The sequence below is a fragment of the Piliocolobus tephrosceles genome, chromosome 6 (genome assembly GCF_002776525.5).
Source record: "Piliocolobus tephrosceles isolate RC106 chromosome 6, ASM277652v3, whole genome shotgun sequence".
Taxonomy (NCBI): Eukaryota; Metazoa; Chordata; class Mammalia; order Primates; family Cercopithecidae; genus Piliocolobus; species Piliocolobus tephrosceles.
Genome location: NC_045439.1, coordinates 13642792 through 13665053, shown reverse-complemented (window position 1 = coordinate 13665053; position 22262 = coordinate 13642792). Strand labels below are relative to the sequence as shown.

At 40.6% G+C, this 22262-nt stretch overlaps 1 protein-coding gene across 3 annotated transcripts in view; it reads left to right on the top strand.

Moving 5' to 3' along the window:
- The first annotated feature begins 502 nt into the window (after positions 1-502).
- GOLGA5 (golgin A5) overlaps positions 503-22262 on the top strand; it is a 44988-nt gene continuing 23228 nt past the window's right edge. For 2 of the 3 annotated variants that reach the window (XM_023205511.2, XM_023205509.3), the window contains exons 1-6: positions 503-721; positions 3590-4163; positions 13227-13454; positions 15790-16009; positions 16740-16863; positions 18046-18249. In XM_023205511.2, coding sequence (XP_023061279.1) covers positions 3620-4163; positions 13227-13454; positions 15790-16009; positions 16740-16863; positions 18046-18249 — 1320 coding nt within the window. In that variant the 5' untranslated portion in view covers positions 503-721; positions 3590-3619. The remainder of the gene's footprint in view (positions 722-3589; positions 4164-13226; positions 13455-15789; positions 16010-16739; positions 16864-18045; positions 18250-22262) is intronic. The other variant, XM_023205510.2, reaches the window with a different exon arrangement.

Here is a 22262-nt window from a genome sequence, read left to right as displayed (position 1 = left end):
TCCTTTGGGTCTCAGCTCAAATATCATCTCCTCAGAGAGACTTTGCCTGACCACCTGATTTAAAGTACCTCCCGTGCCTCCAGTCATTTTTCCCCGTTTTCTTGTCATTACAGCTCTGGTAACGCCCTGAAATTGTCTTGTCCATTCACTGTTATGTAGTATCTGTAGTATCTGTCTCTGCCACTAGAAAGTAAGCGCTATGCAATCCGGATCATGTTTTCTTATTTCCACCTTCTGCCGTTGGCCTCTCGCTTTTCTCTTCTGTAAAACTTACGGGAGATGGTGAGTAAAGGGAGAACCCACGTGACCCGCAGCGACGTCCCGCCCTTTGTGGGTGTGGCCTTTCATGTTGCGCCGACCGCGTGCGGGCCGTCCACCGCGGGACGACAGTCACGTCACACGCACGCAGGCCCTGCGCCGCGCCTGGTCTCGCCACGGGCGGAAAAGGGGCGTGGCCATGCGCAAGGACCCCGTAGCCACCGGCGTCACCGCCTGAATCGCCAGCAGGTGGCTGTTCTCGGCTCCCTGCCGTGCAGGCATCTCGAAAGCCACTCTGTTTTGGGGTCCTCGCGCCCCTTCCACGTCTCCCGGAAGCGGTAGCACGGCTCCGGCGGGTCGGGGAGAAGGTTTACTCTGCTTGGGCCCCCTCCGGGCCAGCTGCCTAGGGGGCGCGGCCCGGGACGGCGACTAGGCCGTGGTGCAACCTCTCCGGAGTCCTCAGGTGAGGCGGAGGCGAGGGCCCACTGGACGAGACGGGGTGTTAACGGTCCTAGGAGCGGGGGCACCGTCTCTTCAGCGGAGACCCTGGTCTCTCCGTCTTCTTTCGGGTGGCGCTCGTCTTCGCTCTGTTAGGGGCGGAGGAGGGTAGCTGGAGAGACCCCATAGGCTTCAGCCGACGTTGTTTACCGCCCTCCTCTGTCTTCTTTCTTCCTGACCCCTGCCTGGCCTGGCCGTTCTTCCCGCACGGAACGAGATGGGTGGGGAGCGGAGTGGGGGGTCTCTGCTCGCTTACCTGAGATCCACAGACTGAAGACCCCAGGGCACTACCGACTGGGCCTACCCGACTGAACTGCAGCCTCCCTCGCTCTGTGCTGACACCTGTCCTTCGAATCAGGCCCTGCCACCGCCCTCTGCAGATCCATCCCCATCCCACGCACTCTCTCTGCCCCTGGGCAGTGCCTGGGGAATTGACGGGTGCCTCTGAAGTCCTTTGTGTCTTTGAGATGTTTGTCAATGGAGCAAGTGCCCAGGGCCCATCTAAGTATTTAATTGGTTAATCAACATTAATTGCAACTTTAGTAGCAATTTAATGGTATGTTTTAAAGCCCAATTAATTTTAAAATGAGAGGCAAGATAGAAAGAATTAATGAGTGTGTTTTGATTTTTGTATTACTTTTTTTTTTGTAGAGACAGGGTCTTGCCACATTGCCCAGGCTGGTCTCAAACTCCTGGCCTCAAGTGCTCCTCCCCGCTTGGCGTCCCAGTGTGTTGGGATTACAGGCGTGAGCCACAGTGCCTGACCTGTATGGTGTTCTGTATGTTACAGAGTATTTCATCTCCATTTTCATTTGGTTTTTTTATAAACTCCGAAAGACATAGGCATGTAATGGTCACATGTGTAAAGAACAGATTTAAAGGATGAATTTCTTCTGGAGGTTTTTTAGATTTTGAGCTATATGGTATAGGGAGGCAAGGGTTAAAAGGTGGGTTTGGCACTAGGGTGACTTAGACTTGAGTATCTGAGCTGCTATCTAAACTCGGGGATCTTTCTCAACACTTTCCACATTTGCTTTTTAGAAAGGATATTGCTGTTTACCTCATAATGTGACTGAAAACTGCATATGATGAAAGATACGTGTGTACCTGTGTACAGCATCTGTCATATAAAAATTCCACTCAGCAGTATTTATGAGTGCCTACTGTGTGCTAGACTCTGAGAATTCATTGGTGAGCAAAGCAGACACAATCTCTATCCAACCACTGCCCCCCTTTCTGCAAGAACAAGAGACATGTTAAAAAAAAAAAAATACATAATTATAACACATGAAGGGCTGTGAGGCAAAAGAATAGGGTATGTACAGATAATGATTGTCCTAACTTAGATGGAAAGGAGAACTCTGAAGCAGATGACATTTGAGTAAACACCAAGAACGAGAAAGTTAACCATGAAAGAGTTCTTTTTTTTTTTTTTTTGAGATAGAGTCTTGCTCTGTGGCCCAGGCTGGAGTGCAGTGGCACGATCTCAGTTCACTTCAAGCTCTGCCTCCCGGGTTCACGCCATTCTCCTGCCTCAGCCTCCTGAGTAGCTGGGACTACAGGTGCCCGCCACCGCGCCCGGCTAATTTTTTGTATTTTCAGTAGAGACGGGGTTTCACCGTGGTCTTGATCTCCTGACCTTGTGATCCGCCCGCCTCGGCCTCCCAAAGTGCTGGGATTACAGGCGTGAGCCACCGTGCCCGGCCTGAAAGAGTTCTTGGCAAAAGGAACAACGTGCACATTCTAGAAGTGGTTGTGGACTTTATTATAGAGCCCTTCTATATCTGTATCTTCATCATTACTTTGATGTATTGTGGCACACAGTAAGTACTCAAATATATGTATGGAATGAGTGGTTATGCAGTTTTGGTTTTTATTCTGAACTTCATGTGCACGTGGTAGGTATTGAGTATTTGAATTATTGAGCATGTACTTTAGACAAATTATATGCACGCCTAAATTATATGTAATAGTGCCGCAGTTTAACATTAAGATAGCTTTTGTATTTAACGGAAAAGTTTTTTCAAGTTTTAGCACTTTAAAACAAACTTCAGTGAATTTTATTTTTATTTGGTTGTACTGGAATTTTGCCATATTGGTTATTTGCTAATTTGCTGCTGTAGCAAAGTACCACAGACTGATTGGCTGGGCTAACAGAAATGTATTTTCTCTTGGTTCTGAAGGCTTGAAGTCCAAAATGAAGGTATTGGCAGAGTTGGTTTCTTCTGAGGCCTGCTTCTTTTGCTTGCAGATGTCTGCCTTCTCCCTGTGTCCTTTCTGTATGTCTGTTTGTGTTGAAATTTCCTCCACTTAGAAGGACATGCCAGTTATATTTGGTTAGGGCCCACCCTAATGACTCATTTTAATTATCCCTTTAGAGACCCTATTTCCAAAAACAGTCACATTCTGAGGTCTGGGGGTTAGGACTCAAATAAAGGAATTTGGAGGGATGCAGTTCAGCCCATAACAGATGCTTTTGCTACATGAAGATTTGCCCTTTATTGAAATAGTAATAATAAAAACAGTAGTGGTAGTTGTAATAAGGATAATAGCAGCCACTAAAATGAGTGCTTATTATGTGCCAAACATTTTGCAAAGTGTCTTTTATATATTATTTCATCATAAAACCATCCTTTAAGGTAAGTACACTTTTCCCCCCGTTTTCTACATAAGATTTCTCAGTGTCATTTAAGTAGTTTGCTCAAGGTTACCTAGCTAGTAAAAGGTAGGGTTGGGATTTCAACCCAGGACTACCTGACTGCAGAGTCTAGTGTTAACCATTTTTCATACTCTGCCATTATGCCACAATGATCATTTTATGTCCTTTTTACAGGTTTGCCAATAGGATTATCCTGCTGCCATCATGTCTTGGTTTGTTGATCTTGCTGGAAAGGCAGAAGATCTTTTAAACCGAGTTGATCAAGGGGCTGCAACAGCTCTCAGTAGGAAAGACAATACCAGCAACATATATAGTAAAAATACTGACTATACTGAGTTTCACCAGCAAAATACAGATTTGACATATCAGACTGGACCTAAAGCTACGTATATTTCATCAGCAGCTGATAACATTCGAAATCAAAAGGCCACCATCTTAGCTGGCACTGCAAATGTGAAAGTAGGATCTCGGACACCAGTAGAGGCCTCTCATCCTGTTGAAAATGCATCTGTTCCTAGGCCTTCATCCCAATTTGTGCGAAGAAAAAAGTCAGAACCTGATGATGAGCTGCTGTTTGATTTTCTTAATAGTTCACAGAAGGAGCCTACCGGGAGGGTGGAAATCAAAAAGGAAAAAGGCAAGACACCTGTCTTTCAGAGTTCTCAGACATCAAGTGTCAGTTCTGTGAACCCCAGTAAAACCACCATCAAAACCACTGAAGAAAATTCTTTTGGGAGCCAAACCCACGGTAGTTAATCAGTCCTCTATTTCTTTTAGAGTTAACCAAATTGAATGTGTCATCACATGATCCAATGGTGTTTCTCATTCACTGTTATGGGATCTGTTTCCACTGGTGTAAGGGCAGACTCCCCGCAAATGGGTGGTGTAAACAAGGGAGACATCATTGACTACTATTAGTCAATAGACAGTTGTAGCAGGGACTTAATATTGTTTGGAAGGCAACTTTACCCACTCAGCATCTAACAAAGTATTTCATATTTGATTTCCCAAGACATTTTAAGATTAAAAAAAGAAAATTTTGAAATCTGAAAGAAAGCATGTCACTTTGGATCGGGGACTATCCCAGTTGATATCTTTTTGTTACTAGGATTGTAAAAATGACAGGAGACTGTACTTGACGTATTTTCTGGGTTGTGTTTTTTGTGTGTTTTTCCCCCCACATCCTCCACAAATAAAGCTGAGACACTGAACTTTGATCCAAGTTGAAGAGTTGAAGGCATTGACCTGGTAGTGAAGCAAGAGCTTAGAATTCTTGTTTTCAGTTGTTTAATTCCCTGTGAGATTACCTCTACAAGTACACCTTCTTTCCTGTGAAATGAGATTAACACGGTAAATGTGGCTAATTCAGGTACCTACTAAGTGTTTTAAAATATCAATAGGTCGGGCATGGTGGCTCACGCCTGTAATCCCAGCACTTTGGGAGGCCGAGGCAGGCGGATCACGAGGTCACGAGATCGAGACCATCCTGGCTAACACAGCGAAACCCCATCTCTACTAAAAATACAAAAAATTAGCCGGGCGTGGTGGCGGGCGCCTGTAATCCCAGCTACTCAGGAGGCTGAGGCAGGAGAATGGCTTGAACCTGGGAGGCGGAGCTTGCAGTGAGCCGAGATTGCAACACTGCACTCCGGCCTGGGCCACGGAGAAAGACTCCATCTCAAAAAAATAAATAAATAAATAAAATAAAATAGCAATAGGCTGGGCATGGTGGCTCACACCTGTAATCCCAGCACTTTGGAACGCTGAGGCAGGCGGATCACTCGCACCCAGGAATTTGATAGCAGCCAGAACAACATAGCAAAACCCTGTCTCTACAAAAAATACAAAAATTAACCAGGCACAGTGGCACATGCCTGTAGTCTCAGCTACTTGGGAGGCTGAGATGGGAGAATTGCTTGAGCCCAGGAGGTTGAGGTTGCAGTGAGCTGAGATTGCACCACTACACTCCAACCTGGGCAACAGAATGAGACCCTGTCTCCAAAGATAAAAAAAGAAAAAAGGCAAGAAACTTGATAGTAGGTTCTTGCAGGGATTCTTTTGTTGTTTTGAGACGGTCTTGCTCTATCGCCCGGGCTTAAATGCCGTGGTGCTATCACAGCTTGTGGTACTCTTGACCTCCCAGGCTCAAGTGATCCTCCTGCCTCAGCCTCCCGAGTAGCTGGAACTATAGGTGCATACCACTGTGCCCAGCTGATTTTTAAAAATTATTTTTAATAGAGACAGCGTCTCACTGTGTTGCTCTGGCTGGTCTTGAGCTCAAATGATCCTCCTACTTTGGCCTCCCAAAGCATTGGGATTATGGGCATGAGCTACCATGGCCTGGCCACAGGGAATTTTTTTTTTTTTTGAGACAGAGTCTCACTCTGTTGCCCAGGCTGGAGTACAGTGGCCGGATCTCAGCTCACTGCAAGCTCCACCTACTGGGTTCACACCATTTTCCTGCCTCAGCCTGCTGAGTAGCTGGGACTACAGGTGCCCGCCACCGCATCCGGCTAATTTTTCTTTGTATTTTTAGTAGAGGCGGGGCTTCACTGTGTTAGCCAGGATGCTCTTGTTCTCCTGATCTTGTTATCCGCCTGCCTTGGCCTCCCGAAGTGCTGGGATTGTAGGCATGAGCGACTGTACCTGGCCTTTTTTTAAAAAAAAACTTGAGACAGGGTCTTATTGTCACCTAGGCTAGAGTATTCTGGCACAGTCTTAGCTCACTGCAACCTCCACCTCCTGAGTTCAAGCAATTTTCCCACCTCAGCCTCCCAAGTAGCTGGGACTATAGGTGTGCACCGCCACCCTTGGCTAATTTTTGTATTTTTTGGTAGAGATGGGGTTTCCTCATGTTGACCAGGCTGGTCTTGAACTCTGGACCTCAAGCAGTCTGCCCACCTTGGCCTCCCAAAGTGCTGAGATTACAGGCGTGAGCCACCACACCCAGCCAGGGATTCTTTATAGAGTTGATTATTGATGGGAGTTTGTCATGTTCTTAGATGTTATAGCTTCTTTCATTGTCTTGGCTGTTAGTGAATAAAATCTTTCTTGTATTTTCAAGACAAAAACTTGTATAGAAGAAGAGGTTTTGGGTTGTCAAAATAGGATCGTGCAGTAGCAGTTGATTAATATGTTCACACATTCCGAAATTTATTCTCAGCTATCTTTCAATTAATTATACAAAGAACCTACTAGGTGCAAGTATATGGAAGTGTCCAGTGGGTAAGCTAGACATGTGAACAGATAATTTACATGTGGTCTAGTAAATGTAGCAATTGAAGTATGGTCAGAGTGCTGTGGAAGTATGAAGGAGGAAGCAACTAATTGCCTAAGGTATTCAGAAAGGATTCACAGAGGGTCTATATTTTTAGCTGGGCCTTAAAGAATGAACAGGAGTTTGTCAGGTAAAAAAAAGAAGTTAGAGACAGCATTCCATGCAGAGAGAACAGACTCGTTAAGGGGCTGGTAGAGTAGAAAACATTGTAAGAAAGTTGGAAACTCTGAGTGTGAGTTGGAGGTTGATGAAAATGTAGCTAGCAAACAAAGTTGGGACCTGTTTGTGAAGGCCGTTGTGTCATACTGTTTATGCATTTAAACCCATTACTCCTGTAGATCATTGTTGAAGATTGATCCCTGAACAACCGGCTTTAGAATCACTTGTTAATTTAAAAATGAATTATTGAGTACCTTCCCAGGATTCTTGAATCATATTTTCTGGGGATGGAGCCAGGGCATCTGATTTTGTTGTTGTTCTGTAGGTGGTTCTTAGCCAATAAAAATTGAAAGTGACTGCCACAGCCAGTGTGATGCTAGTAGAGATCTTTAAGTCAAGAGTTGACATGGCTTATTTTTGTACTTTTAAAGAAAACAACTTGCATTTAATTATAAAGAATGGACCTAAAGGGAACCTCGTCAGGGAAATGAATTAGAAGTGGTTGTAATACACAGGAGTTATAAAAATTGTTTCTCTTGGGTAGGACCTCTCAACCTGGAGACTTGGCATTTTGGGCCAAATTAACTCAATAGTGTGGGGAGCCCTCCTGTTCTTTGTAGGATGTTTAGCAGCATCTCTGGCCTCTTAACCCATTAGATGGTGGTAGCAACCCCAATTGTGACAACCAACAATGTCTCCACAAATTGCCAAATGTTCCTTGCAGGGCAGAATCATCCCAGTTGATAACCAGTGTCATGAGATGCCTAGAAATGTGTGGAAATGGGATTGCCGAGCTGTAGGGTTTAACAATGTTCAGCTACGCTAGTAATGCCAAAGTGGCTTTCTGCGGAGGTGGTGCCAATTTATACTCTAACCAGCTGTGTTTAAGAACTTTTGCTCCACATTCTCACCAACATTTTTTGTTTTCAATTTAACTTTTACTTTTTGCTGATCAGATTTGTTGTTGATATTCTTTATTTCCTTCATTACTAGTGTGGTTGAAGATCTTTTCAGATACTTGAGTATTCAAGTTTCATTTTCTGGTAGTGCCTACTCAGATCTTTTTTAATCAATTTTTTTTCTGTTAGGTTATTTGTCTTTTTTCTTCTTGATGCATAGACATTCTTGATACATTCTAAATTCTAAATTATTTTCCTCCTCCAGTTTTACCTTGGTTTTTCCCCTCTCCTCTCTGGTATCTCAATGAATAGAAGTTCTTAATGTAGATGGCTTGTGGCTTGTGTTTTTTGTGTCTTGGAAAATCTTTCCTTACATTGAGATCATAAAGATATTTTTCTGTATTGTCTTCTATAGTGTGCAATAGGCATTCAATTCCATCTTTTTTTTTTTTTTTTTTTTTTTTGCCATAGGGAAATCAGCTATTCTAGCATCATTTATTGGACAGAGTCTCTTGTCCCTACCAATTTGCAATACCACCTGTCTTATATATCACATATTCATTAGTGTGTTTCTGGCCACTTAATTCTGTTTTATTGGTTTATTTGTGTACCCTTGTGCCTGTGCCACCCTGTTTTAATTAATGTAGTTTTAAGTGTCTTGATAACTGATAGGGTAGCTTCTTCCAGCTTGTGGGCTTTCGTCAGAAATGTTTTGGCTATTCTTGAACTTTTCCACTCCCATATGCATTTTAGGATTTGCTTATCAAGTTTCACAAAAACTCTGTTGGTCTTTTTATTGGGAATTCATTGCTTCTATATAGACAGTTTGGTGATAATCAGCACTTTTGCTATATTGAGTTTTCTTATCCACTAATCGGGTGTAATTTCAACATATTTTGTGCTATCTTTCATTAAAATTTTTTTATTTTCTCCATAAAGATCTTATATACTTTATGTTAGATTTATTCCTAAGTAGTTTATATTTTTTGAAACAGTTATATATGGCATTCCGTAAAATTTTTTGTTTTGTTATTGCTGGTGTATTTTTTGTTGTTTTTTGTATGTACATACATAGCAATCTAGATAGCTCTTAATCTTCATGTTTTTCTGGACATAAATTTAGATTTTCAACAACACAGTTGTCTGTGTATAATGAATTTGTTTCTTTTTAGCCCTTTTGTCTCTTAAAAAATCCTTTTCTTCATTGGCTAGGACTCAACAACCAGTTTTGTATCTTGTTCTTTGTCTTAGAGAGAATACTTTGTTTCACTAAGTATGATTTTACATTAGGTTTTTCATAGATATTTTTTATTAGGTTAGAGAAGTTTCCATAAATATCTAGTTTGAGTTTTTATCATGTTGAATTTTAGCAATGTTTTTTCCTTTACCCCTGGAGATAATAATACAGTTTTTCTTCTTTAATATTAATATAGTATACAAATCAATTGATTTTTTGAATTGATTTTTATTTTTATTTATTTATTTTTAATAGAGATGGGGTCTTGGTATGTTACCCAGGCTGGAATGTAGCAGCTATTCACATGTGTGATCATAGTGCACTACAGCCCCAAACTCCTGGGCTCAAGTAATCCTCCCACTTCAGCCTCCCAACTTGCTGGGATACAGGTGCACAGCACTGCACCTAGCTCCAGCTCCACCTGATACTTTTAGATATAAAACCAAACTTAACTTTCAGTTTGCTAATATTCCCTTTAGGATTTTTGCATTTATTTAGTTAATTTACTTTTTATTTATTGTTATTATTTTGAGACAGGATCTCACTCTGTCGCCCAGGTTGGAGTGCAGTGGTAGGATCTCAGCTCACTGCAGCCTCAATCTCCCAGGCTCAAGCAATCCTTCCGCCTCAGCCTTAATAGTAACTGGGACTACAGTCACACACCACCATGCCTGAGTAATTTTGTTCATTTTTTGTAGAGGCAAGGTCTCACTATATTGCCAGGCTGGTCTGGAACTTCTGAGCTCGAGGGATCCTCCTGTGTTGGCCTCCCAAAGTGCTAGGATTACAGGCATGAGCCACCACACCTAACCTTTTTCATTTATTTTATAAATGAAATCGACCTGCAATATTGTTAGGTTTTAGTATTACAGTTATATTAGCCTTATCAAATGAATTGGAAAGTGTTCCTCCTTTTTCTGTTGTGTTAATTAGTTGGTGTAAGACTAAGATTATTTATTTCCTGAATGTTTGCTACAACTCTGTGGTAAAACCATCAGGACCGGGGGTATTCTTAGTGAAAGGTTTTAACTATTGATTCAGTCGGCTTTTCATTTCTTAACTCTGTTTTTGGTAAGTTACATTTTTTTCCCCAAGAATTTGTCAATGTCATATACATTTTCAGGGGTTATACTTATTTAATTTGAGGGAAACAGTGAAGGGGTCACAGCTGAAACTTTCAACGCAACCAGACATTAGTTATTCTACCAACCCTGCAAAAACCAATGCTTGATCATGCATACTGTGTGAAGAATATCGGTCTCTGCCATATATTGAATCCTTACCCTGTTTCTGGCACTGTGCTAAATGCCTGCTTTTTAAAACAGCTTTAATGGAGTATAATTCACATGCAATAAACTACACAATAAGTATTGTGCAATTGATAGATTTCAGTATAATGTACATTTTAAAATTTGATGGCCTAATGTTGTTTATATCTGTCCCAGAGAACCACTTTTGGTTATGCTGATCCTCTCTAGTATGTTTATTTCCTCTTTTGTTAATTTTTGCTTTCTTTGGGTTTATTCTGCTGTTTTTATAGCTTCTTAAGATGGATATACAACTCATGAGTTTTATTCCTTCCTGCCTTTCATCTTTACTGTAACCAAGGCTATAAATTTCCATCAGAATACTGCCTTAGATATCATCCCACGTTTGAATATATACTTAATTTTTTGAATTTTATTATTTTATTTTTTATATTATTTAAAAATTTTTTGTAGAGACGAGTTCTCACTGTATTGCCCGGGCTGGTCTCCAACTCCTGGACTCAGGCAACTCTTTCTCCTTGTCCTCCCAAAGTGCTGGGATTAGAGGCGTGAGCCACCATGCCTGGTGTACTTCATTTCTTTTTAAAATCTTTATTTTAGAAATTTCAAACATACCAAAATAGAAAGTGATGACCTCCTATTATCCAACTACAATAATCACTCATGGCCATTCATGTTTCCTTTATACCCTCCCATGGGAAACATCACTTTCTTCACCTGCACTCTCCACACAATTAATTTGAAGCAAATCACAGATCTTATATCATTTTTTCTATAAACATTTCATTTTCTTAGTCTAAAAATACTTGAAAAGCAAATGTTCACACCATTATCACCTTAAAAATGTAATAATTTATTTCTTTTTTTTTTGAGACAGGGTCTCGCCTTTCGCCCAGACTGGAGTGCAGTGGCACAATCTCGGCTCACTGCAACCTCCACCTCCCAGGTTCAAGTGATTCTCCTGCCTCAGCCTCCCAAGTGGCTGAGATTACAGGCACCCGCCACCATGCCTAGCTAACTTTTTGTATTTTTAGTAGCAACAGGGTTTCACTATGTTGGCCAGGCTGGTCTCAAACTCCTGACCTTGGGATCCACCCACCTTGGCTTCCCAAAGTGCTGGGATTACAGGCATGAGCCACCATACCCAGCCAACACTCCCATTTTTAAGTCATGCCTTACGTACCCATTCCCTACCCCACTTGATTATTAGCTTTTTGTGGTTATTTTTTCTTTTAGGTAAAATGTTCATATATTAAGATGCACACAAATCTTAGCTATATGACGAATGTCAATACCTGTGTAACCCACACCTTTACTGTGATATAGATTTCCTTTGCCCCAGAAAGTTTCTCATGTTCCTTTCCAGTTAATCTCCCCACCCCATCCCTGAAAGCACCCCGTGCTCTGATTTTTCTCTCCTTAGTTTTGCTTGTTCTAAAACTTCATATGAATTGAATCATATAGTATATATACTTTCTAATCTGACTTCTTTTACTGAACTGTTAGTGATATTCATCCATGTTACTGTTCTTTTTTTATTCTGTTTTATTGTTATGTAGTATTCTATTCTATGGTTGTCCCACAGTTTATCTCTTCTCTTTTATGGACATTGGATTTGTTTCCAGTTTTGGATTATTGTGAATAAAACTGCTATAAACATTTTTGTACTTGCTTTTTTGTGGGCAAATTGTTTTCATTTGTCTTGTATAAATACCTAGAAGTGGAATTGCTGGGTGAAACAGTAGCTGCATGTTTAATTTCATAAGAAAGTATAAAATCTTTTCCCACAGTGATTGTACCATTTTATAGACCCACCAGCAGTGACAAGTCTGGTTGCTCTGCAGTGTCACCAACATTTGGTGTTTTTAATTTTAGCCATTCTAGGGGATGTCTGTTGGTTCTCATTGTGATTTTAATTTGCATTTCCTTGATGACCAAAGATGTTCAGAACTTTTTCATCTGATTATTGATATTTGTTTATATAACCTTACACAGTAACAAGTCTTTTACCCATATATTGATTGTTTTAGTCAGTTTTATTATTTAGATACATAGTTCATTTTCATCACATAATTTTTAGAGTGATTTAAAAGTATACTTGCATTATATTTAGTAAGAAAAACAAGATTAATCTGAATTCATGAGTCTCTGTCTCTTTGGGTAAGACATTTTTAGATTCCAGTTTGATTAAAAAAAAAAATTGCAGTGACCTGTTATTACTCTTCTTGCCTTGAAACCTGCAGCTGCTATATTGTGCCTTCCCAATTTTTCCGTGTTTGAGACTTCTCCTGTTTTTTTTTTCCAAAAACATTTAGAGACAAAAGGAAATCCAAACCCATTTTACCTGAACCCAACCACTCAAATGATCTCTGATGTTCTCCCCAGAACGGTGTTGTACTCTATATTGCCAGTCATTCAGTGTATCCAGACTTGAGGATCCTTAGAGGTCCATCTGACCCATTTATAAGAATGAAATTTCATCAGAGGGAAGACTATTGAAAATTTGTTTACTTTTTTTTTTTTTTTTTTTTGAGACGGCGTCTCACTCTGTCGCCCAGGCTGGAGTGCAGTGGTGCAATCTTGGCCTACTGCAACACTTTCGGCCTCCCAGGCTCAAGTGATTCTCCTGCCTCAGCCTCCTGAGTAGCTGTCACCACAGGTGCATGCCACCATGCCTGGCTAATTTTTGTATTTTTGGTAGAGATGGGATTTCACCGTGTTGGCCAGGCTGGTCTCAAACTCCTGACCTCAGGTGATCTGCCTGCCTCGGCCTCCCAAAGTGCTGGGATTACAGGCATGAGCCACTGCGCCTAACTGAGAATTTGTTTACTTTTTATGGTGTTTTAGGTATAGCTAAACTTGAGCGTCCTACCAAGTCCTAAAAGTCAACTTGAGCATCCTACCAAAGCAAGTTATTAACGCATATGTGATGAACACGCCAATGTAACAAAAATGTATTCTTTTTTTACAGAAGCTGCCAGTAACTCAGATTCTAGCCGTGAAGGTCAAGAGGAATCTTCAAAGGAAAATGCATCATCAGATGCTGCCTGCCCTGACCACACTCCAACACCTAATGATGATGGCAAATCACATGAACTGTCTAACCTTCGACTGGAGAATCAGCTGCTGAGGAATGAAGTTCAGTCTTTAAATCAAGAAATGGCCTCGGTACTTCAAAGATCCAAAGAGACTCAAGAAGGTAGAGGCTTATTTAAATTGTTCAGGATTAGGAATTTAACTTTTAAAAATAAACTTAAGGCCGGATGCAGTGGCTCATGCCTGTAATCCCAGCACTTTGGGAGGCCGAGGCAGGCGGATTGCCTAAGGTCAGGAGTTCAAGACCAGTTTGGCCAATATGGTGAAACCCTGTCTCTACTAAAAATACAAAAAAATTAGTCGGGCGTGATGGCAGGTGCCTATAATCCCAGCCACTTAGGAGGCTGAGACAGGTGAATTACTTGAACCAGAGAGGTGGAGGTTGCAGTGAGCCGAGATCACGCTACTGCACTCTAGCCTGGGCAACAGAGCGAGACTTCATCTCAAAAATAAATAAATAAATAAAAATAAAATAATAATAAACTTAAAAACTTTGAACTGTTAGAAATATTTACATTTAAACTGTGAGAAATTAGATGAGACTTGTAAAATGATATTTTCGTAGAAAAACAGTGCCCAGATTTGGAAGTGGGACCAGTCATCCTCCCACCAACCCAAAACATAGGAGTATTCGCTTCTTTGGTCATCCTTTAAGAACCATGAAATTGAAGAACTGAGAGCAGTAGTCTAGTTCATTTCTTTATTCTGAACTTTGAAGGGACGCTGTTCCATTAAACAAAGTAGTAGACACTAATAGGGTTGCAGTATTGCTGCTCTAGGGCACATAAAAGTACATGGAATTCAGTTCAGTGCCCTTGGGAATTGTGCAGTGAGGTGGCCCTGGAGTAGGAAACCTCAAGTTCCTCAGAAATAGGTAATTAAGAAGGAAATAATCTCATTACTGAGGTAGTCACTGAGGAAGGTGTGAATGTTACTGTAAGTGTGGCTGAGAAGAAAACAAGAGGACAAAATTGCTGCTTTGGTTCCTGGGGCTAATTAGAAAGGAGTGAGGGGATGGTGGGAAAAGTTTTGCCAAGCCATGAATAGAGCCCAGAAGAGAGGAATGGGAAGATAGTGTAAGACTCACTAGGCCAGGCGTGGTGGCTCATGCCTGTAATCCCAGCACTTTGGGAGGCTGAGGCAGGCGGATCACAAGGTCAGGAGTTCAAGACCAGTCTGGCCAACATGGTGAAACCTGGTCTCTACTAAAAATACAAAACAAATTAGCTGGACATGGTGGCGCGTGCCTGTAATCCCAGCTACTCGGGAGGCTGAGGGAGGAGAATTGCTTGAACCGGGACTCGGGACCCAGGAGGTAGAGGTTACAGTGAACTGAGATTGCGCCACTACATTCCAGCCTGGGCTACGGAGCAAGACTCTGTCTCAACAACAACAAAAAATAAATAATCACTGGTCAGGCTGACTTTAGAAATAAAGTTTTAGTTTACCCAGACTAATTTAGACATAGAAATAGAGCTGTTTGGCCAGGCACAGTGACTCACACTTGTAATAGCACTTTGTAAGGCTGAGATTGGAAAATTGCTTAGGACAGGAGTTCAATAACAGCATGGGCAACAGAGTGAGACCCCTGGGCTACAAAAAACAAAATTTTTTTGTTTTAAATTAGCTGAGTGTGGTGATGTGTACCTAGTCTGAGCTACTTTGGAGACTGAGGTGGGAGGATCGCTTGAGCCCAGGAGCTGGAGGTTGCAGTGAGTCATGGGCCATGATCATGCCACTGCACTCCAGCTGGGGCAGCAGAGTGAGGCTCTGTCTCATGTTTTTGTTTTTTGTTTTTTGTTTCTTTAAAAAGGTCTTTTTCACTGAAAGAAAAAAAAAAAGCTTTGACACCCTATAAAGTTTGATTCAGTATTCTAAAAAATGTTTTGGTGGCTAACTGCAATTACATATGGTATGTGAGGGTATGGAAATGCCATTGTATTCTGAAATAGAGCACTACTTTGCTCTTTTTGCATTGATTTCCTAGGTCAAAAGAATAACATCTTTTTGCAACAGTAATTGAAAGAAATAGATTCTTTTCTGTGTTTAGGTTTTGTTTTGTTTGTTTTGTTCTTACCGGGGTGTACCTTTGATTTGGATTTGCATTCCTTCCCCTGTCACTAGCAGAACTTTACAAAATATACTCTGGTATCTATTAATACTAGTTTCAGCTCCCAGATGCTTTATGATATACAAACAGCATTGTAGAAGAGCAGCTAGCTTCATGCCCTTTTCTAATCTGTTAACTATAATCTAGTCGTGAATATTGCCCTTGAAAAGTGGATGACCCACTGGGGCACAGAAAATTGAAGATATGTGTAAGCTCCTAATTTTGTCAATAAGGAAAGTACTAAAGTCACTCAAAGTAGAAACTATATGTGCTCTGAGAAAATTGTGTTTGATTTTGCTAGTATAGAGAAATTTAAAATTTTTTATAGAATTAAACAGAGCAAGAGCAAGAGTTGAAAAGTGGAATGCTGACCATTCAAAGAGTGACCGAATGACTCGAGAACTCCGAGCCCAAGTAGATGACCTGACTGAAGCTGTGGCTGCAAAGGATTCCCAGCTGGCTGTACTGAAAGTGAGACTCCAGGAAGCTGACCAGCTGCTGAGTACTCGCACAGAAGCATTAGAAGCCTTACAGAGTGAAAAATCACGGTAGGTGATTCTATGAATAATGAAAAAAATGAGCAAGTAATGGTAAACATTGTAGTGTATCCTCTTATGAAATTTAGCTTTCTTGGAAATTTACAAAAGGGAATATTTCTTTTGGTAGTATTAGAAATGTGTATGTTTAAAATGGATTCATTGGCTGGGTGCGGTGGCTCAAGCCTGTAATCCCAGCACTTTGGGAGGCTGCGGCAGGTGGATCACCTGAGATTGGGAGTTCGAGACCAGCCTGACCAACATGGAGAAACCCCATCTCTACTAAAAATACAAAAAAAATTAGCCGGGGGTGGTGGCGCATGCCTGTAATCCCAGCTACTTAGGAGGCTGAGGCAGGAGAATCACTTGAACCCAGGAGGCGGAGGTTGCAGTGAGCCGAGATTGTGCCATTGCACTCCAGGCTGGGCAACGAGCGAAACTCCGTCTCAACAACAACATAAAATGTATTCGTTGTTTGAACCTTGAGATGCATTGTTAGCAAATTCTGAATTTAAAAGCATTTGTAGTGTCATTAATCTTTCATTATATGGTGTGTGCTTATATTTGGATGCCTAAAAACATAGATTATATTCCATTAGACAGGAAAGATTTATCTAAAAACATTTCAGTCAAATTATCTTTTTTTGTGCTTGACTGACAAGCTGATGCTCTAAAAATTACTGTGCCTTATCACTTGTACACTGTGGACATGAGTTATTTCAAATGATGCATTTTCCTTTAGAATAATACAGGATCAAAGTGAAGGTAATAGCCTGCAGAATCAAGCTCTGCAGACTCTTCAGGAGAGACTGCATGAAGCCGATGCCACTCTGAAGAGAGAGCAGGAGAGCTATAAACAGATGCAGGTTAGAATGGGAGACAACAGATTCCTATTGTTATTTGGACACGGAAAAAATGCCTTTATGCTGTTTCATAGCACGTTAACTCTTTAATACAATTCTGCAATGCATTTCAGAAAATTCTGTTTCTGTGACAAAAATCACATATTTGAAAATTTAGCTTGATCCTTGCTAAATTTAATTTTATATGTTGAGAAACAATTAAAATAGTTAATGTGCATTAGAGATATACATCTTTTACTTAATTTTTGTAACAATCATTGTCATTATTTGATTAAATGCTAATGGTTGGGGGGTCGTATTTGTTTTTTAATAATTTAAGCTTTTTCTGATTCCAGATTAATCTGGCTCATTTATTTCAGGAGAACATTATATGTAATATGTAAAGAGTTTCACTCTTAGATGAATTTTTGCATCTAGTTCAGTCCCAGCCCTGTCTACACATAGGAATCACCTGTGTGATACTTTGTGCTGCCTGATCTCCGTATGCAGTCACATTCCATTGTATGAGGTAGGGCCTAGGTGTTGGCACTTTGGTTTTACGAGATTCACAGGTGTATATAATGAGCGACCAGGGTTACAAACCACTGGTCTGGGCTAGCTTTTCAACAGGTGAAAGTAGTTTAGTCCTGAACGTAAATATCAGGTAGTGTGTGTTTCTTAATTTTAATGATGTATTTAACACAGTATATCCAAAGTATTAATCATTTCAACATGTAGTCAATATTAAAAGTTATTGATGAGATATTTTATGTTATTTTTTGAATACTGGTTCTTTAAAATATGGTGTAATTTACACTTATTTATTTACTTATTAAATTGGAAGCAGTTGATCAGCTGGTATCAGACCAGACCTACTATCCAAGTGACCAGGTTCACCTGGGAAATTTCTTAAAAAACAGATTCCCAGGCGCATCTTGAAAATTCCAATTTAGTAAGCTTGGGAAAGGCCTTGGATGGCTGTATTTTTAACAAACTTCCTTGTTGATTTTAATGCATTGCCATGTTTGGGAGACACAACCTTAGATTTCCTGTACTTTAGCTCCTAACAAATTAAGAATTTTTTCCCATCCCTATTATGTTGTTTGGCTGAGCTAATAAATCCCATAAGATATCCGAATGGATGGTTGTAAAATATGTTTCAAAGCTAAATGATATCATAATTAATGATATAAAAATTTGTCACAGAATGAGTTTGCTGCACGCCTTAATAAAGTGGAAATGGAACGTCAGAATTTAGCAGAAGCAATTACACTGGCAGAAAGAAAATATTCAGATGAGAAGAAGAGGGTTGATGAACTACAGCAGCAAGTCAAGCTATATAAGTTGAACTTGGAGTCCTCTAAGCAGGAATTAATTGACTACAAGCAAAAAGCTACTAGAATACTCCAAGTAAGCATGAAATGTACACTTTTGGATATTAAGATGTGCGAGTTAACTGAAAGACACTTTCAGACTCTGTGTAGATACTGTGTGAGGTGCTTTGTTCGTGTTTGGCTGATTGGCTAGCTTTAGGTGCCTTACTCTACTTTAGAAATTTTATTAAAAGGATGTGGTGTGTCTTGTTCCTACCACTTCTTTTAAAAAAAATTCACTCTGCCATTGCCTAGTTCAGGTCTTCAACCTGTCACCTTACTCACTGTGATGATATTAATGCTTGTTGTTGAGCAGCTCTTCATTCTTCTTTGTTGATCGCCTATTGAATTTTTGCAGCAACTGCTCTAGGACTCATCCAGTTCTCAGAATTGCCTCACCCAGCTTTTTTTCCCCTCCTTCAGATCTAAGGTGACCTAACCCTCTACTTTATTAAGAAAGACTGCAGTCATCTAATGTCGTTTTTGAGTTCTTTCCTTTGCCCCTCATTTCAGAGGGAAAACATGTCCTTTCATTTTTTTCTAGGATCGTTTTCCTGCCTGTGCATTGATTCCATCTCCCATCTCATGTGTAAGCCCTTTCTCCGTAAATCTATGCCCTTCCTTCCTGTGTGTGCCTCTCTGCGGCTGCCGCCTTCTGGCTCGGCTTACTTAAGAGCACATGGTTACTTAGTGGAAAAATGAAGACTAGATCTCGGACTCCTGCCTACAAGCAAAATAGTCTTCTTTTAGCTTTGTGACCACTTTGCACTATTTCCCTATCTTCCTTTCTTTCAACGTCATAGTTACCAGAATTGTTGTATACATGCTGTCTTCATTTCTGTAGAACTTGTTAACTCTTATCTCCTTCTTTTCCTACTACATTTCTGAAATTTCTTATCAAAAGTATTTGATGACCTAAATAAATATTCTCTGTCCTTTTCTTAGTTTCCATACCTTGTATTTTGGTAGAACATTTGGCTCTGTTAACCCTCCCACTTTCTTGGAACTCCTGCCTTCTATGCTGTTCACATCTCCTTGGCTCTCTTTTTATCCTCTTCAGCTGTTTCTGTCTCTCTTAGGCCCTCTTCCCAATCTCCGAAGAGTAAGAGTCCTCCTAAACTGTCCTGAACCCTCTTTCATCGTCCTTTCTTACCTTGCATTGCCGTATGCTCACTCTGCCTCTAATAGCCGCCTGCATATGACTTCAAGCGTGTTTCCAAGCCTGACCTCCTGACCTCCTTACCTCATTGTCCAGCTGCCTGCTTTGCAGGCATGGGGTGTTCAGCTCCCAGACCAGCTTCTCCCGCATTTGCCTCTTTCGGTCAGCGTTACTGCCATGTGGCAGTAAAGCTTGAAACCTCAGGGTCATTTTTGACTTTACCTTTTTCCTTTAGTGTCAAACTCCTAATGGCTATGAATACCTTTTTCTAATGCTGCTTCTATGAAGTATCATATTCATCTCCTCCCCAAACCCTTCTTCCTAAGTACTTTTTTGTATCACCCTAATTTGTTAATTCATTGAAAAGTTACTTATTGAGCACCTAACTACTCAATAGGCACAGAGGATACAAAGCTCAAAAGATATGTCCTCTTCCTTTAAGAAAACATTCATTTTAGTGGAAAGAAACTGAAATAATTGATGTAATAAAGTTATTGATGCAGTACGATGGAAGCTTGAGAGAAGAATCCATTAAAACTTGCCTGGAGTTGTCAGAGATCACTGCACTGAGGAGATGTGGTATAAAGAGAAACTTGAAAGATGAATAGGAGGAAGACTCATGATAGGGAAGAGATTTCCGAGAGAACAACCTGTGCCAGAGCAAGGGAGCCAGAGAGAACATGGCATATTTAAGGGACTGCAGCTAGTTCCATACTGCTAGAACATAATGTCTTCAGAGATGGGAGGCAAAAGACTCATAAAGCTCAACGACAGGCAGAAGCCATGGTCAGGTTTGAGTGTGAGAACTGTGGCAGCCTGATGAAAAAGGTTAGGGGAGATCTGGGCCTCTGTCATGTTCACCGTTGTATCCCCAGCACTGTGCCTGGTACTTGGTAAATTACTGAAAACATGGAAGTGATAAGGGGTGGCATGGTGACATCAGTGGCATGTAGATGGTGAAGAGGTGATCATAAGAAATAATGCAGACCTTATCAAAGCTTGTGGCAGTGAGGATGGCAGGCAGGGGACCGCTAATAGATATGTGGGAGATAGAATATTTGATATGTGGAAATTTAATTGGAAGGATGGGGGAAAAAGACAAATGGAATCTGGGATGACTCCAGGTTTTTAGTTTGAGTGTATGAATGATGTTTATTAACCGAGAAACAGGAAAGAGAGCAGGTTAGGGTTAAAGGAGAGTATGACAAATTATGGTAAGTATGCAAAATTGATGCAGCATTGAGGTGACAATGCTAGAAAGGTAATTAGAAGTAAGTTGGGAGAGTAGGTAAGATGAGCCAAGAGTGATGTGTAACCTAATGGGGAGAAAGGCTGAAGTCTAAAAACACAGTCTTAAACATCAGCATTTACAGACTGGGCAAAGGGAGATAGCCTGCAAAAGAAAAATACTGAGAAGATGAGTGGTCAGAGATTGGAGAGAACCAGGAGGAGACTGATGCCATCCAATGAAGCGAAGCAGGGGGAGAGTTTCAAGTGGGGCATGATCACCAACCACAGCAGGCGGCTCTGATGTGACGAGTACTGAGCAGAGTTCCTGGACTTGGCAATGAGGAGGTCCCTGGGGACCTCTCAACAGAGCGTTCCGGGGTGGACTGGGAGCTGAAGACACGGAGGCAGGGTGCTTGACCATGGACACTAGGACAGTAGCTAGATGGGGGAATGAGGTTGGGAGGTTTCTGGTTTTTCATTAAAAAGATCTTAAAATGTTATAAATGATCATATTTATTATAAAAAATTTGAAGAATGCAAAAAAAGTTTGAAGAAGGAAATGGAAATAACCCATAATCCTGCCACCCAGAAAAGGAAGAATTATTTTTGATGGAGGAGAATGACTTTAAAATATTTTAATTTAACATGAAAGCTGCTGATCCTTATTGTTCCTAGACTAGAATTAGGACTTTATAAATTGGTCTTTGCATGTCAAATCTCTTCTTCAAACTCATTTTTTATCTCAGGGATCAGAAAATGTTGAGAGGGTCAAATAGTAAATATTGTAGGCTATGTGGGCTACCTGTAGTCTCCCATCACATATTCTTTGTTTTTATTTTTTATGATCATTTTAAAATATAAAAAAAAATTTTAGCTTTCAGGCTGTACAAAAACAGGCCCACGGACCATCGTTTGTGAGCATCTTCTTCATAGCACCACCAGGTTAGCCTCTTAAAATGCATCTCTAGTCATGTCACTCCTCTCTGTACTTTTTGGTAATTCGTTTTAGCCTGCCAAATAATATTAAAACATTTTAGCCTGAGATCTGGAGCCCCTCCAAATTGGTCCTAAAATACTGTCTGAGCTGCATCTCACAATATTTTCTTACAGACTTTCTGTGCTTTTTGCATTTTTATGTTTTGCTGTCTGTTTTCTCAAGGCCAACATTTATGCTCTTTTAGAGTTAAAGCCTCCTCTTACCCAGAAGTGGTTTTTCCTCTCAGAACTCTGCAAGTAATCCGACCATATCCCTCTCTCTACTTCTACTTGTGTTGATTGCCTTCTGCTGGATACTTCTAACTTCTCTTTTAGGTTGTAAGGCAGAGGGTACTATCTATAGAGAGAGACATTATCTTTATTGCATATTGCACAGAACACTTAGCACCATGCCAAACAAATACTTGTTGAGTAGAATGTGATGGAAAATAAAAAGTGTGAGAAGAAAATGTGAGAAAAGTCTTGTTTGGCCAGGTGTAGTGGCTCACTCCTATAATCCCAGCACTTTGGGAGGCTGAGGCAGGAGAATTCCTGGAGGCTAGGAGTTCAGGACCGGCCTGGGCAACATAGCAAGACCATGTCTCAAATAAATAAATAATTTGTTTTTAATCTTTTATTTTATTTTATTTTATTTTATTTTATTTTATTTTATTTTATTTTATTTT